This window comes from Martes martes, assembly GCF_963455335.1.
Source record: "Martes martes genome assembly, chromosome: 14".
Classification (NCBI taxonomy): domain Eukaryota; kingdom Metazoa; phylum Chordata; class Mammalia; order Carnivora; family Mustelidae; genus Martes; species Martes martes.
Genome location: NC_137902.1, coordinates 26,037,727 through 26,054,114, shown reverse-complemented (window position 1 = coordinate 26,054,114; position 16,388 = coordinate 26,037,727). Strand labels below are relative to the sequence as shown.

Here is a 16,388-nt window from a genome sequence, read left to right as displayed (position 1 = left end):
GAGAAGGATCATGGGAAGACCTCTTAGGGGGAGTCTCTTGATTCCCAGCTCAAATCCTGAAGGGTCCCTACTCTGTGCGGCAGGGGATTGGTTCTGGGGTCAGAGGACAGTGGGCTGAGGAAAGGGACTGCCACAGGCACAAGGACACACAAACTGTAAGATAGGACAATGCTTGGCATTGCATAGCTGGCCTGATCGTAAGCCCCTGATTCTTTGTCCCCTCAGGTCTCAGTCTCTCCACCCCCAAGATGGGACCAGATTCCACCTGCCCTTCGGGTGCTGCTGGAAGCCACATAGGGAGAAAAAAGTGACGTGGTGACTCCTCTCTTCCCATTCCCTCAAGTGACTTTTGCCTCCTAGGTGTCAGCTGAAGGGAAAAGCTAGAAGCCTATGCTGAAGCTTCCCCTAGCACATCAATTCCCCATCATCCAACCTCAGAATGAGGAATTGGGTTTGAAATTAGGCATAAAGGGCAGATTGCCCAGAAATTAAGAGCAGAGATAAAAAAAAAAAAAGCAGAGATAAAGCCCATCTGGCTGGTTTCAAGGGGTGGGAGGGACTCAGTGAGAGACTGAGGTGAGGAAGGGGACACTTCAAAAGGATGGGGAGGATGGAGGGGGTCCCCGCTCTTGCTTGAGGTCAGAAAGGGCTCTCTGGGCAAGGTGCCCAGTCCTCCCACACCTTCCTCCTTTCTCAGAAGAGCCAGGATGGGGCGGGGGTGGGAGTTGGCTAGGGCAGGGAGGGGGCCCTATTTAAGGAGCATTCTCAGCATCCCTGCAGATCCAGCCCCAGGAGCATGAGAGGAGGCTTCATGGGTATGTGTGGGCCCTTGGTCACAACCCAAGCAGGGTGGGGGTGAAGTGGCTCCTGGGCTTGCAGGCTTGCCTTCCCCTCTCCAGGGATAGGCTGTGGCTCTGCCTGGAGACGGGAAATAGCCCCCATCACCCTGTTTAACTCTCCAGAAGTGAAAGCCTTTTTCAGGGAAAGATTTCTCTTTCACGCCCCTATCTATCCCACGTAGCTCAGATCTTCATTTTCAGTGGGGAGATTTTCAGGGAGCTGGAACTTTGGGACTCCTATTTTGGGGATCCATATTTTAGGGTTCCCCTCTGGTTCAGGAAGCCTCCCAGTCTCCGGAGAGATGCCCTTCTCCATACAGATATTCTGGCTCTTCCCTCGCCCCGACTTCTCCTGGAGTACCTCTCCACATCTGGCCCCACCAGGAGCACATCTGGGCAAGAAATGATTCCACAGTACTCACAGAATCCCTGCCATGGCCCCAAGCCCCCTCCCCTCATATCCTGCATCCCTCCTGTTGGAATTCAGAGAACTCTTGCCCCTTTCCCTGGGCATGGGCCCTGTTTTTCAGCTCTAAGCTCAGACCCTTTCTGGGATAGGAGGAATCTTGAGATCCCAGGCTCCTTATCCATGGTGGGAATTGGAGGAATTCACAGAAGAGAGCATAGGAGGGCAGAATCAAGGCTGGGAGAATGTTGGCCACCTGGCTCTGAGAACTGAATTCCATAGGCTGTGAGCTTGAGCAAACGGCCTAGGGACTCAGTTCTGGTGCCCGGCTGCGCTGTACCATCAACAGAGAGGTCATGGGGAAGCTGTTGGCTCAGGCTCACAGCATCCCAGCCAGGCGCTCCTCCAGGCACTGGCTACATCTTTTAACAACTTCAACTTGGACAACACTTCTGCTCAAAGACCTCAAGAGCTTCTCCAAACTCCTTACTTTGTAATTAAAGTATTTCACAGTATGGCCTCCACTTCGCTTTCAAGCCTGAGATTCCTTTCTCCCTGGTTATAACCCACCCTCTAATGAACCACATTGCTCCCTGGTCCTGCTGCCATACCTTTACTCATGCTGAAACCTCCTCAGTTCTTCCTGGGACACCTCCTTCCCATCACTATCTGTTGGGATCCTATACATCCTTCAAAGTCTCTCTCAGATGCCTCTTCGAGGAAGTCTCCCTCAACTTCCCAGCAGAGCAGATGATCTCCTGCAAATCCTCCATATTTCTCTCTAGAAGGGCTCATTCATGAACCCCATAGTGTCTAGTCAAGTGCACATAGCTGTTCAGTAAATGTTCCTTGCATTTTGCTGAGTGTGTCTAATATAGAAGAGGCAGTTTGGCCTAGAAGTTAAGGTACAGCTAGATTTCCCAGGTGCATTCTCCATTGTGTGAACTTGGGTAAGCTGTTTACCTGTATAGGTCTCAGTTTCCTCATCTGTAGGTTAAAAAAAAATAATTATACAGATATCGAAGTTTTGTGAGGCTTAAACGAGTTGATAGTTTCTTCTGTTCAGGGCTTCTGACAGTAAGTTCTCAGTTAAGTGTGTGAGTTTATTATGATTCTTATTATATTCCCTTAAATAGAATGTGAACTACTCCATTGCAAGGGGGGTGGGTAGGATAAGGCTTAAAATTAGTCACAACCCAGGTTTACTGAGTGAAGGGCTCCAGACCAGATGCCAGGGGCAGGTAGGGCTGGGGCAAGACCAGGAGGAAGCCACCAGGACCAGAGTTTGGTGGCCCAAGCCTGCTGAGATCTAGGAGTTGTGGATTCCCACCAACTGTATAACCTTGCGTGAGTCGCTCCTTCTCTCTTGGATTCCCAGCATAACGTAAATTGAGGGCACTGGACCAAGTGAACAGCAAAGTCCCTGGCAACCGAGATGTTTTATGAGTTCTAAGCTTCTAAGGGTTAAGTTCAAATAAAAGATCAAAGAAGGAGGCATCTAGGCTCCCTGCAGGGCTCCCTTATGTCCACAGGGCCTGGAGAAAGCACTGGGCTTTGGAAGGATGCATGGCAGCATGCTGGACTGAAGGGAGTGGCTGCTCTTCCTTCAGAAAGCCTGTGATCAGGGGCCCTCTTCCCTCACTGGGCCTGTGGGTAAACTGGTGTGTAGCCTATGGGCATTTCTAGGGCATAAGCAGAAGGCTTGGGGAGAAATGTCCGTGAGCAATGCAGATTCTCAGCGATAGAGGAAGTTAAGAGACTTCAAGCTCTGAATCCGAGAGGATAGAGAAGAAAGGAGTTACAGAACACACCTTATGTGATGTGAGACTCAGTATTTAGTTGAAACCTGCCTTGTTTCAAAAAAGGATTTGAGACTTACTGGCATGCAGACAATTCTCCAAGATTAAAATGTAACACATAGACATAGCTCTGTAGCACGTTTACTACTTTTTGACCTAGAGATTCAACTTGCTTATCACTGGTTTTTTTTTTTTTTTAAGATTTTATTTATTTATTTGACGGAGAGAGGGAGGGAGAGAGAGAGAGAGCATGAGCAGCAGGGAGGGACAGTAGGAGAGAAAATCTCAAGCAGACTCCCCACTGAGTGGGGAGTCCAATGTGGGGCTTGATCCCAGGACCCCAAGATTAAGAGCTGAAGGCAGATGCTTAACCAACTGAGCCACCCAGGCACCCCTACTTATTACTGTTTTTATTTTTAGTTAGAAATTACTTTAAACTTGCAAAAAAGTCTGCAGAATAGCGCAAAGAAGTCTTGCTTACCCTTCTCCCAGATTCACCAACTCTTAACCTTTTGCCATGTTGCTTTCTCTAACGTATAGTCCTTATTCAACTTTGCTACTTGTCCAAAACAGGATCATGCATATATTTAGTTTTCATGGCTCTTAGTCTCCTTTGACCTGAAACACCTTCTCAGCCTTCTTTTGTCTTTCAGGACATGGACGTTTTTGAACAATTAAGACTACTGTGGTTGTCTGTTTACATTTATCTGATTTTTCCTCATGATTATGGATTACTGCTGAACTGATGTTGTGTTTTCTCAGTTTAATATATCAGAAAGCGCATGATGTTGACTTGTCTTTGCTAAAGAAAAAAACTTTCAAGACACTCATTAAAGATGGTGAGAAAGACTTTATTCAGGAGGGACCGCTGCGGTGGGCTTCAAGTGTTGTCAGTTTTCCCTGTGATTCTAGGGAATCTAGGATATGATTTTTTTCTTTGTAATTAGTATCTTTTTGGGGACGCCTGGGTAGCTTAATTGGTTAAGCACCTGCCTTCAGCTCAGGTCATGATCTTGGGGTCCTGGGATCGAGCCAGTGTCAGGCTCCCTGCTCAGTGGGGAGTCTGCTGCTCCCTCTCTCCCTGCTCCTCTCCTCCCTGCTGGTGTGTGCACGAGCTCTCTCAAGTAAATAAATAAAATCTTTTAAAAAATTAAAAAAAATCTTAGAACATACTTCAAAACTATATAAATGGCCTGTTTCTCATCAAACTTTTACTCATTAGTTTTAATATCCATGAATGATTCTCACTGGAATCAACTATTACTGATTGGAGATGGATTTTCTGACTTCTTTATTCCTCCTGCTGTAAGAGCTTTCCTTTCATATTTGTTTAGTTAATGTTAGTATGTACTTAACAGATGTTATTTTATCCAGTAGGTAATAATCTGTTACTGTGATTGTTTTGATGCTTAAATTGTCCCTGATTTGGCCAGGGTAAGTCCCTTCAAGCTGGCTCCTTTGTTTGACATTTTTAAATTTAATTTAATTTAATTTAATTTTTTAAATTTTAAAATTTTTTTAAAAAATTTATTTGAGAGAGACAGAGATCACAAGTAGGCAGAGAGGCAGGCAGAGAGAGAGGGAGGAAGCAGGCTCCCTGTCGAGCAGAGAGCCTGATGCGGGGCTCGACCCCAGGACCCTGAGATCATGACCTGAGCCGAAGGCAGAGGTTTTAACCCACTGAGCCACCCAGGCGCCCCTACGGTCTCTTTTCTGCACAGCATCCAGAATAATAAAAAAAAAAAGGGCACAGTGGCTCAGTCAGTTAAGTGTCTGCCTTTGGCTCAGGTCATAATCTTGGGGTCCTGGGATTGAGACTCACATGGGGCTCCCTACTCACCAGGGAACCTGCTTCTCTCTCTACCTCTGCCTGTGCCCCCCACCACTTGTGTCCTCTCTCTAATAAATAAATAAAATCTTTTTTAAAAAGATTTTATTTATTTGACAGAGAGAAAGAGATCACAAGTAGGCAGAGAGGCAGGTGGGGGGTGGGGGGAAGCAGGCTCCCTGCTGAGCAGAGAGCCCATGCTGGGCTCAATACCAGGACCCTGAGATCATGACTCGAGCCGAAGGCAGAGGCTTTAACCCACTAAGCCACCCAGGTACCCCAAATAAATAAAATCCTTAAGAAAAAAGAATAATTTTTAAAAGTCCAGGGGCACCTGGGTGGCTCAGTGGGTTAAAGCCTCCGCCTTCAGCTCACGTTGTGGTCTCGGGGTCCTGGGTTGGGGCCCCGCATAGGGCTCTCTGCTTGGCGGGGAGCCTGTTTCCCCCTCTCTCTCTGCCTGCCTCTCTGCCTGCTTGTGGTCTCTCTCTCTGTGTCAAAAAAAAAATTTTTTTTTAAAGTCCAATCACATTCTTGCCTGCTTATAACACTCTGTCCGCTAAGAATAAAATCCAAAATTCTCAACGTGGCTTCAAGGTGCCACAGGATCTGGCTTCATCCCCAACCTCATTAATGGCCACTTTCTTGCTTACTTGCTCACTCACAGGACAAGGATGCTCCAGCCACGGGTTGTTGTACTTTTTCCCCCCAGGTATTCAAATGGCTTGTGAAGGTCTTGGGTAGGTCTCAACCCAAGAATCACCTCACCAGAGATGGCCTGGCTATCCTCTTGAAGACAGCATCCCATCACTTAATCACTATCTGACATTACATCCTATGTTCACCCGTTTGGTTGCTGTCAGTCTATTTCTCTGGGTTCTGCCTGAGGTCAGGGACTTGTCTGGCTCTCCCCTATAACCCCAGTCCCTAGAGTACTTACTGCCTGGCGTATTGTGGGTTCTTAAATGGCTGAAGGAATGAAGATGACTTTCATTCCTTGGGGCTTTTGTACCCACCATGTCCTCTGCCTAGCTTCTTCCTCACCCTTCTTTTTGCACGGCTAGCTTGGTCAGATTCTTTAGATCTCAATTTAAACGTCACCTCCTCAGAAAGCCTCCCTGTTTACTTATTCTAAGTTCCACTGCTGCACTTGCCTTTCCCATCTCAGCCTCTCATTCCTGCTGTAGTACTTACAACAATTTGCCTTTATCTATTTGCCTTTTGTCGCATCCCCATTTCTCCCCCTAAAATGCGAGCTCCATAAGGGCAGGAACTTCCATGGTTGTCTCATTCACTACTGTATCCCCAGGGCCTAAAACAGTTCCTGGCAAATAATAGGCCCTCAAGAAATTTGTTGGATGGACTTTCAAAAGCTAAAAACTGGAAAGAATCCACATGCTATAGAATGTTGGGTGGCTGCTGAAGAATGAGGTAGCTCCATGTACACTGGCATGGAATGATGTCCGAAATACACTTACAGTAAAATGTAACAGGTAAAACAGTGTAATTCCTTTTATATAATTAATATTATGTGCACAGAAAAATAGGAAGAATAACAGCTTAGACACTACTAATCATTTGGGGATAAGGATATTAAAAAGATTTTAACTTCCTATTTTATGTATTTCTGTATAGCAAGCTATATTTTTTATTTTTTTTAAAGACTTATTTATGTATTTGAGAGAGAGCAGTGCACAAATGGGGGAAGGGCCAAGAGAAAGGAGAGACGCAGACTCCCAACTGAGCATGGAGAGATCTCAGGACCACCCTCACCCGGAGACCATGACCTGAACTGAAATCAAGAGTAGGATGCTCAACCAAATGTTGGGGTGCCTCAACCCAGATACCCAACAATTTTTTTATTTTTTAAAATTTTTTTATTTTTTAAAGATTTATTTATTTAGTTATTTGACAGACAGAGATCACAAGTAGGCAGAGAGTTAGGCAAAGAGAGAGGAAGGGAAGCAGGCTCCCTGCTGAGCAGAGAGCCGGATGTGGGGCTCCATCCCAGGACCCTGGGATCATGACCCAGGCTGAAGGCAGAGACTTTAGTCCACTGAGCCACCCAGGCGCCCCCCAACAATTTTTTAAAAACAAACACTAACATTTGATCATTTAGTACATGCTAGGCACTGTAGTAAACATTTTGTAGGCAGCATCTTATGGCATCTTCTCAGTAACCTCATGAGATAAAGGATGCCTGGGTGGCTCAGGTCATGATTCCAGGGTCCTGGGATCGAGTCCAACATCAGTCTCCTTGCTCAGAGAGGAGCCTGCTTCTCTCTCTGCCACAGCTCCCCCTGCTTGTGCTCTCTGACAAATAAATCTTTAAAAAAAAAAAAAAAAAACCCTCATGAGATAGAGGTCCTAATACTATTACCCCATTTGCAATTCAAGGACATTAAGCAATTTACCTAAAGTCACATGGCAGACCCATTATACTACACCAACTCCCTGTGTTTTTATAATTTTTTATATATAATTTTTAAAAAAAAAAGGAATATAAGATGAAACTAGGGTTGTCCGATGAGGATCCAGGCTTTACACAAAAGATGTTAAGCAAATTTGGCTCTGAGCTCTCTAGAAGCCAGGGCAAAAAGAAAAATATGAGTTATGAGATTCTTGGTGCTTCCAAAATAAAAGTAAACCACTCATCAGGAGAAACAGTCTTCCCAAATGGTGAGGCTTAAGAACCCTTCCATGAGGTTCATAAATACGGCAGTATTCAGTCAAGTGGTGCACGGCTTCAATAACATACCTGCATACCCAGGCAGCTGTTGGCTATCCAACAAATGGAAATTCAGTAAAAGCAATTCCACAAGGAGCCACATTTGTACAGCCTGGGCATCAGATTAGGAGTTCTGCCAGACCCAACCTTAAAATTGGATGAGTGGCCTAACCCTCCAGCAAACTCCTGGAATACTGCAAATTCAGCCTGTTAAAGACTGTTAGTAAGAATTAGGAGACAAGGGACACATGGGTGGCTCAGTTGGTTAAGCAGCTGCCTTCAGCTCAGGTCATGATCCCAGGGTCCTGGGTTCAAGTCCCACATGAGGGTCCTTGCTGAGTGGGGAGCCTGCTTCTCTCTCTGTCTCTGCCTGCCACTCTGCCTGCTTGTGCTCTCTCTCTCTCTCTCTGACAAATAAGTAAATAAAATCTTAAAAAAAAAAAAAAAGAATTAGGAGACAAGAAGTGACATTCATCTTAAATTTCAACCCCAGTGAACTTTCCAGGTAGGGTGGGTTGATTTTGTTTCTTTTACAGATGAAGAAACTGAGGCTCAGAAAGCCCAGTTACACGACTAGAAAATGTCAGTGGCAGCCCTAAGTCTATGTTTTAGCCATTCCTTCCCCAGCCACGTCTACCACCCAGGCTTCAACAAAAGAGCTTATGCCCTCAGAATCTCTCCCAGGCGGTGGGCCAGAGCAAGTAGTGTGCCGCAGGGCCTAGGAAGCCTATGGTCCTGCACTCCGGAGAAGAGCTGCAGAAGCAGGGAGCTCGGCCCGACCTGTGGGGAGGCATACCGGCTCCTCCCAAAGCAGGGGAGTAAGCCTCACATTAGGGAGATGAGGAACACCCCCACCCACCCCAAACAGAAAAGTGATCTCGCAGCATGCACTTAACTTCATTCATTTATTTACTTTTCACTACAACCTGCGGATAGGTGGGCCCTCAGCTTGGGCAGGAACTTGGGCAATTCGGAGAGCTGTGTTAGGGGGAGGAGGGGGAAAAGGAAAGTGGGGGCCTGGCGCAGGATTCTAAGATAGGGAGGAGGAGGGAGAGACGAAACAAAGGGTCCACGCCCTTCTTCTGCCCCACACCCAGGTTTCCCAAGTCCGGGTGGAAGGGAAGAGAAACAGGACATCCACCCCGAGATGTTCTTGATCTCTTCTCGCCCTTCCCCCGCTATCCAGCAATATCGTGAGAGAAATCAGGAAAGTGCAGCAGGTGGGCGGCGTGCAGGCTTGGTCCAAAAAAAAAAAAAAAAAGCGAGGGCAAAAAGCGAGGTGACAGGTGCACCAAGCGCCAGCGCACCGCGGAGGTGTCCCTCGCAGCGGGCGGACGGCTGCGGGCGGAGGGGAGGAGAGGCGCGCGCGTGCTCACCCGGCCGGCCGCCGGGCCCCGCAGCGTCCTCAGCTCCGGCCTTTCCTCTTCCTCCCGCGTCCACGCTCTGCCACTTCCGCGGCCGGGCTGCTGTCAGCGCTGTCGCTGCTGGCGGGCGGCCGCAGCACGCGCCTCTGCACACGGTACTCGGGCTCGGGGACGCGCGGCGTGGCCTGAAGCAGGAACTGGCCGCCGCGGTAGGTGACGCGCACGTCGGTGCGCGGGTACGTGCCGTACACGCGCCGGAGTTCCCGGCGCACCACATCCGGCAACTCTAGGCGCGGGCCCAGCGCGCGCTCCACGCGGCCCCAACGCAGTTCGGCCTGCAGGCTGCCGCCTTCGGGCCACTGCGCCCAGCGCTGGGCAGCCGCCGTCTCCTCCCCCGCGGGCCCTTGTAGAGATGGCCCCAGGTAGCCGGGCGCCGGGAAAGGCGGGAGCAGGGCCGCGGCGTAGGCCTGGTGGAAGGCCCACGAGGGCAGAGCGGCCGCCAGGGGCGCGCCTGGGCCGTGGAAGCAGTGGTATTCCCGCGGAGCCGGCCACTCGCCTGCGCTCAGGCTTGGGGGCCGGCTGTAGAAGCTATGGGCGTGGATGGGGGGCAGCAGCAGAGGGCTGGGCAGGTAGGTGTAGGTGAGTGGTTGCAGCGGAGGCCAGACGCCCTCCTTGGATGCCAGGCAGCTGTACGAATACATGGTCTGAAGCTCAGGCGGCGGGCATTTTTACTGCGGCCTGGTCCATACCTACGGTGGAGGTGTGTATGGATACTCTTTGTTTTGTCTCCACCACCCATCCCTGGGGCTTGGTAACCCAGGGCTCTGGTCCACAGCAGGAGCCCATGTGCAGCACCTGATGGTTTGGGGGGAGCTCTTCCTAAAGCATTCAGCTTGCATCTCACCTCTTGTCCCAGGGCTGGGCCGAAACCCAGGCTCTCAGTAGGCGGTAGGACCCAAGCCCTTTTCAAGCCTTCAGTCCTGTAGTGTTCTTCCCAGGTGGTTCCTCACTCGTGTCCTTCAGCCCAGGGGTAGCTGGTCCCAAATGTTGGTCCCCAGCATTTGGGGGAGCCAGAGAAGTCCAGAGCAGGCTCCACTCCACCACTGTTTAGTGGCTCTGTTCCCCTCCATGCGCTGCCTCAGCCACACCTCTTGGTTTCCAGGCAAAGGGAAACACATTTTGCTGGCCAGAAGCCAGCCAACCTGTATCTACACTGGGTCACTGCCTGATCCAGAAGGTGAGGCTTGTGCTCAGGGATGCCCCCACTCCTACATCACTGAGGCTATCTTGGTGCCCTTTCCAATCAGTTAGCCATCTGTTCCTCACACCCCATCCTCCCAGCCCTTCCAAATGGGTTGAATTATCCTAACATTTGAGTGAAGCTCCTACACCAGGCACTGAATGATGTTGTTTATGAGCATAACTTTAGGTTTACATCAGCCCTAGAAAGGAGATACTAATATTTTCCCCACTTAATATAGGAGAAAGCTGCTTGCCTCAGATTTGGTACACAGTAAATGTATTATGTGACTAGGAAACACTCTTCAGTGTTGTAGGTTATGTGGGTTAAGTATCTAGCCCAAACTCAACACAGCTACTTATGGTAAGAACAAAATTCAACCTTGTCTGAAGATTCGTGATTGGTAATTAGCTTAATAGCCAATCCATGTTGGGACTTCTTTCAGTCTGTGTCCAATTCTCCCCTCTAGAATGTTACATAAGAACTAATTCTATTTATTTAATTAATTAATTAATTAAATTAATTTATTTGACAGCTAGAGAGGGAAACAGACAAGGGGGGTGGGAGAGGGAGAAGCAGAGCAGGGAGCCCAATGCAGGGCTTGATCCCTGGACCCCAGGATCATGACCTGAGCCAAAGGCAGACGCCTAACAGCTGAGCCACCCAGGCGCCCCAAGAACTAATTATTAATAGCCATGTGATGAACATGGTGACATCATTTTTATCTAATTGATAAGGAACCAGAGGCTCAGAGAAGTCAGGCCACTTTCCCAGGTTTACACAGTCTAGATAGCACAATGGGATTTGAACTCAGTCCAACTAAAGCCAAAGCCCACCCTACTTGGGTGAAGCCAGAAAGATTGCTTCATCCAGATGGTGTGAAGCCCTGTCTAAGCTCCAGCCCGCTCTGGCTGCAAGCCACAATCCTTCACCTCTCTCTTCCCTAGTGGAGTGGGTGGTGGTTGCTGGATACTTAAAACTGATACCCTTTCCCAGCTGCTGGGCTGCTGGACCATCATACTTTCCTTCGTCCTCTTATCTTGACTCAAGCAGCACCACCGGTAACCCCCACAGGTTCTCCTCTAAGTTCTCAGTTCCCCCCTCAAAGGCCAGCTACCCTCTGGGAAGTTCTGCACTCACCTTGATGATGTCACTTTTATTTTCCTGGCTGAGCTGCTCTCCCAAGTCTTGGGCCATTGGCTTGGTGAAGATAGATACTGGAATTGGGTATCTACCTGACACTCCCTACCCCAGAGCTCCAAGAAGGGAGCCTCATCCTCTGTGCACTCTAGGAACTAGTCTCAGGACAAAGTGGCCTTTGTTGGGAGAGGCCTCCACCCACAAGATGTCCACAACCTAATCCCTGCCAACCTGCGAATATGTTACCTTACATGGCAAGGGGCAATTGAGGTTGTAGATAGTATTAAGGTTGTGAATTAGCTGTCCAAAATGAGATTATCTTGGATTATCCGGATAGATCCAGTGTAATTACAGGTGTCCTTAAATGTGGAAGAGGGAAGCAGAAGAGTCAGAGTGATGTTACATGAGAGTGAACCAGCTGTTGCTGGCTCCGAAGATGAAAGGGGGTCATGAGCTAAGGAATGCTGGCAGCCTTTGGAAGCTGAAAAACGCAAGGAAATGGATTCTTCCCTAGAACCTCCAGAAAGGAACGCAGTTCTGTCAGCACCCTGATTTTAGTTAATGAGGCAGACTTCTAACCTCCAAAACTGTAAGGTAATTAATTTGTATTGTTTTAAGTAACTAGGATTTGGGTAATTTGTTACAGTGCCAATAGGAAATTAATATACCTCCCCCTTTCTGTTTATAACTTTGTCTTCTCCAAATCTCAGCACTTGAGGAATGTCCAAGACTGCCTATAGACTCACCTCACCCAGGCCTGGAGCTCCTCCTCCTACACGGGGATCTGGTCACACCTGGGTGGGAGGTGGGGAGCGTGTGAGAGCAAGCTCAAGTTGGAGGCTGGGAGGGTGAGAAGCCTGTGTTTTTTGTTTTGTTTTTAAGATTTTATTTATTTGTCAGAGAGAGAGAGAGTGAGCACAGGCAGACAGAGTGACAGGCAGAGGCAGAGGGAGAAGCAGGCTCCCTGCTGAGCAAGGAGCCCGACGTGGGACTCGATCCCAGGACGCTGGGATCATGACCTGAGCTGAAGGCAGCCACTTAACCAACTGAGCCATCCAGGCGTCCCGAGAAGCCTGTATTTTAATAATCGGTCCCTATATGCTTGCTGAAGACCTCTGCTGGTTGGGGGTTGGTTCAGGTAAAATGGGAAAAATAAGGACCAAACTGTGAGTTTCTCAACATTCATCCTGACTCTAGTAACAGCTTCTAGATTTGGGGGACCCCATACCTTATGTACTCACGTGGTTCTGGGGGAGTTGGCCATATTCTATCCTTTAAGTTATGGGTGACTTATGGCTAGATCAATTGCACTGCCATCCCTCTGGCCATAAGGATTGGTTGAGAGTAGCCGGGTGACTCAACTGGTCAGTGGGAGCCAGGCCCCAGGACTTTGTTTTCTTGGGGTGGAGGGAAGTGCTCTCTTTCCCCTGGACAGAAATCTGAAAGAATACAGTCTGGGTGGAGACGTGAAGGCCTATTGGAGCATGGAGCCACAGAAGAAGTGGAACCAAGGGACAGAAAGAGAAATTAAGTCCTGACGACATCATTTAAATGTCCAGTTTTATTGAGATATAATTGACATACACGATTGTATAGGTCTAAGGTATACAGCAAATGATTTTACTTAGGTATATGAGGAAATGATTAACACATTAAGTTTTGTTAATATCCATTATCTTACAGATAAAAATTTTTCCCATGTGATGAGAACTCTTAGGATCTACTTAACAACTTTCAGATATTCATTATCATCATGTGCATTACATACCTAGTAGTTCTGGAACTTTACCTTTTGACTACCTTCCTCCAATGCTTCCTCCCTACCCCACCCCATAAATTCCTTTCTTCCTTAATCTGGTTTGAGTGGAGTCTTTTTTCTTTTCACACACCAGTCGTGTTTACTTCATATAAATTTAACTACAGAAGACAATGAAATAGACTTCTGTTTTTAATTACAAAGCACTGTCACCTACGTCCTCAGAAAATTAAAAGTTTGGGTTATCACACTGTGGGGTGGAGTCTTCTGTTGTTTGCATCTCCACTACATCCTGAGTGTTTTCCCCAGCACTTCATGAAAAATTTCAAAATGCAGCAACCTGCGTAGTTTTTGATCCGCGAACCCCATGATCAGAGGCTCGCCTGTTGGCAAAGTAGAGGATAGATTGGTGAGAGAGACTGGAAGCTAGTCTTGGAGGAGGTTCTCACACAAGCCCAGGAAAACTGACAACCAAAGCAGGGGCTGGGAATGGAAAAGAGATGGGAGCAGATTCACCTAGAATTGACCCCATATAACTGCCTGGGTGGAGAGGGTAGAATAGAGGAGGATGCACATGTTTTTTGGCTTAGTTGCCTGGGTGGGTAGTCAAGGCAAGCCTGGAGAATAAAAAAAACAAAAACAAAAACAAAAAAAAAAAACAAAGCAAAAAAACCTTGCGGGTGATTGGAAGTTGAGGAAATGGTGCAGTCAGGGAGTTCATTTGGGGAGCTGTCGGGCAGGCGGTTTTATATTCAGGCTGGAGATGGGAGGTGGGGTAGTCATGAAGGGAAAAGTAGTAGGTGAAGGACTGAAACAGCTGCTACCTGACCTGACCTGCACCTCACTACGTTGCCATGGCTGCCAATTTGTTGGGTTCCACTTAACACCTTTTAAAGGCAGCAGTCTTGGGTTGGAAGTCCCTTTTACCCCAGATAGCCTATGACCTGACAAGTTTGAGTGAATAAATGAGAAGAGTTTTGAAAATGGAAACTTGCGGGGGTGGTGCCTGGGTGGCTCAGTTGGTAGCATCTGCCTTCAGCTCAGGTCATGATCCTGGAGTCCCAGGATCGAGCCCCACATCCATCTGTCCATCCATTCATCCAGCTCCCTGCTAAGTGGGGAGTCTGCTTCTCCCTAACCCTCTGCTCCCACCCCCAACCTCTTGCTTTCTCTCTCTCTCCCTCTCTCTCAAATAAAATATATTTTTAAAAAGATTTTATTTATTTGACTGAGAGGGACATAGTGAGAGAGGGAACACAAGCAGGGGGAGTAGGAGAGGGAGAAGCAGGCCTCCCACTGAGCAGGGAGCCCAATGTGGGGCTCCATCACGGGACTCTGGGATCACGACACCAAAGGACTGAGCCACCCCTCAAATAAAATCTTAAAAAAAAAAAAAGAAAATGGAAACTTGGGGGACCTGCCCTCTGATTTTAGAAAGCCCCTGGGAAAAAACGTTCCCTGGGAACTGAGGAGGAGTTGTTTGGTATATGTGCTGCCGAAGTGAGCACGAGGAGGAGTTGTTTGATAAGAGGAGAACATGATGGAACCTAGATCAGAGAGGTCAGAAGCCGAGGGAGGAGAGAATTTCGAGGAGAAAGACTGTTTATATATCTATTTGTCCCACAATCTAGGGACTCTGATATGACTCAAGAAGTCAGGCAGTTGCATCTTAGGTCCCTTCCCAGTTAGCTCTGTGGCTGGCAACCAGGAAGGAAGATTGGAGATAATCACAAGGCCCAGTCCTGGTGCTGACACAAGCACCATTACATTGTTACATTGTCTATAAAATTAGAGCGATGAGGAGGTGCCTGGGTGGCTTAGTTGATTGAGTGTTTGCCTTGGCCTCAGGTCATGATCCCAGGGTCTTTGGGATTGAGCCCCTCTTTGGACTTCTTGTTTGGAAGGGAGCTGCTTCTCTCTCTTCCTCTGCTGCTCCCCGTTCATGCTCTCTCATGCTTTCTCTCTATCAAATAAATAAATAGAAAGATAGATAAATAAAATCTTTAAAAAAGAAAAATCAGGGGGGTGAAGAGCCTCTGTGTAACCATGAGACGTTAAGTGTAACATAGGGGCCAAAGTTTTTCCAACGGGTTACATTCATTTCTGGCCCCTTCGCAGCCCTTTCCGTTCCCCTGTTCTCCCACTGGACTGGAGGGCTAAGTAAAGAGTCAGGGTTGTTTTGCAACAAAGGCACATGCTGGTCAGAAATGGAAAGGCAGGGGAACTCCTTTAATCAATTTATGGAGGTCCTAGTGTGCCAGACACCATGCTGAATGCTGGGTTTCCAGCCTTATATTCTCAGCCAGGAAAACTATAGATGGGAACAAGGGGTTGGGATGGGGGAATAATGGTCAACTTCCTTTTAGTCATGAGGGCTTTCTGGAGCAGGAGGGGTTCCAGAAATTGCTTAAAGTCCAGAAGAGAAATGATGTGGCTTCAGGGGGACATAGGAGGTAAGAAGAGGAGGGTCTGAAGGGGCAGGATTGGGGAGAAATGAGATTGGTGAGTGGTGGATGCTGGGAGCAAAGTTCATGGGACTGCTGGGGCACCACAGGAACTGGTTGGACAGACTCCAACCCCTGCATATGAGGGCTCTAGTGTTGGACTATTTGCTGTAGGTGGGCCCTTTGCCAGGTTGTCAGGCAGGAGGAAGAGGATGATTTTCCTGTTGACAACCATCAACAAAAGCATAATGACCAAAAGCTGGCAAAATTCTTAACAGTCCCATTTCTTAGCTAATGCCTACAAAATCCTTCTAAGGCATAAAACAGAGGCTCACAAAGGAAGGTCCCTTAACAAAGTGAAGCTAGGGGACCAGGCCCCAGGTCCCCCAGAAGCTAAAGCCCATGCTCATTGCCCCATAACCCAGGAGAAGAAAACAGGAGGTCTGAAGTGTGTGCTGTTTGGTTGCCTGGAAAACTAACCAGGCTTACAGGCCTATTGTGATATGGGATATCCTCACCAGACTGGATTAAGCAAAACTTGACTTTGAGGCCCTTGGCAGGGGTAGGAAGAGGAAAGACTCCTGTTCTGAGAGTCAGGAGAGCTTGGTTCCAGCTGGGCCTCTTGCTTGTAGGAAAGTCACTGAATCTCTCTCAACCTGTTTCCTGCTCTGTAAAATGGGGATAATTGCACCTGCCTCCCAGGGATGATGTGAGGACTACAAGTTAATGGATGCAGAGTGCTTAACACACTATGTACAGGGCACATAGTGAGAACTCGGTACTCCTTTTATTTTATTATTCTTATTTTAACTCGAGGAGGTTGGGTTGCATGGTAGCTCTCTAGGGA

General features: G+C 48.0%; 1 protein-coding gene across 1 annotated transcript; it reads right to left on the bottom strand.

The window, feature by feature from the left end:
- Positions 1-7,077: 7,077 nt before the first annotated feature.
- On the bottom strand, positions 7,078-9,662 carry LOC308354964 (uncharacterized protein C10orf95 homolog; the record flags this gene model as incomplete). The annotated part of the gene is made up of 2 exons (XM_080822857.1): positions 7,078-7,195; positions 8,974-9,662. The coding sequence occupies one exon, from the start codon at positions 9,660-9,662 to the stop codon at positions 9,003-9,005; it is 660 nt and encodes a 219-aa protein (XP_080678983.1). The 3' UTR covers positions 7,078-7,195; positions 8,974-9,002.
- Between the last annotated feature and the right edge of the window lie 6,726 nt (positions 9,663-16,388).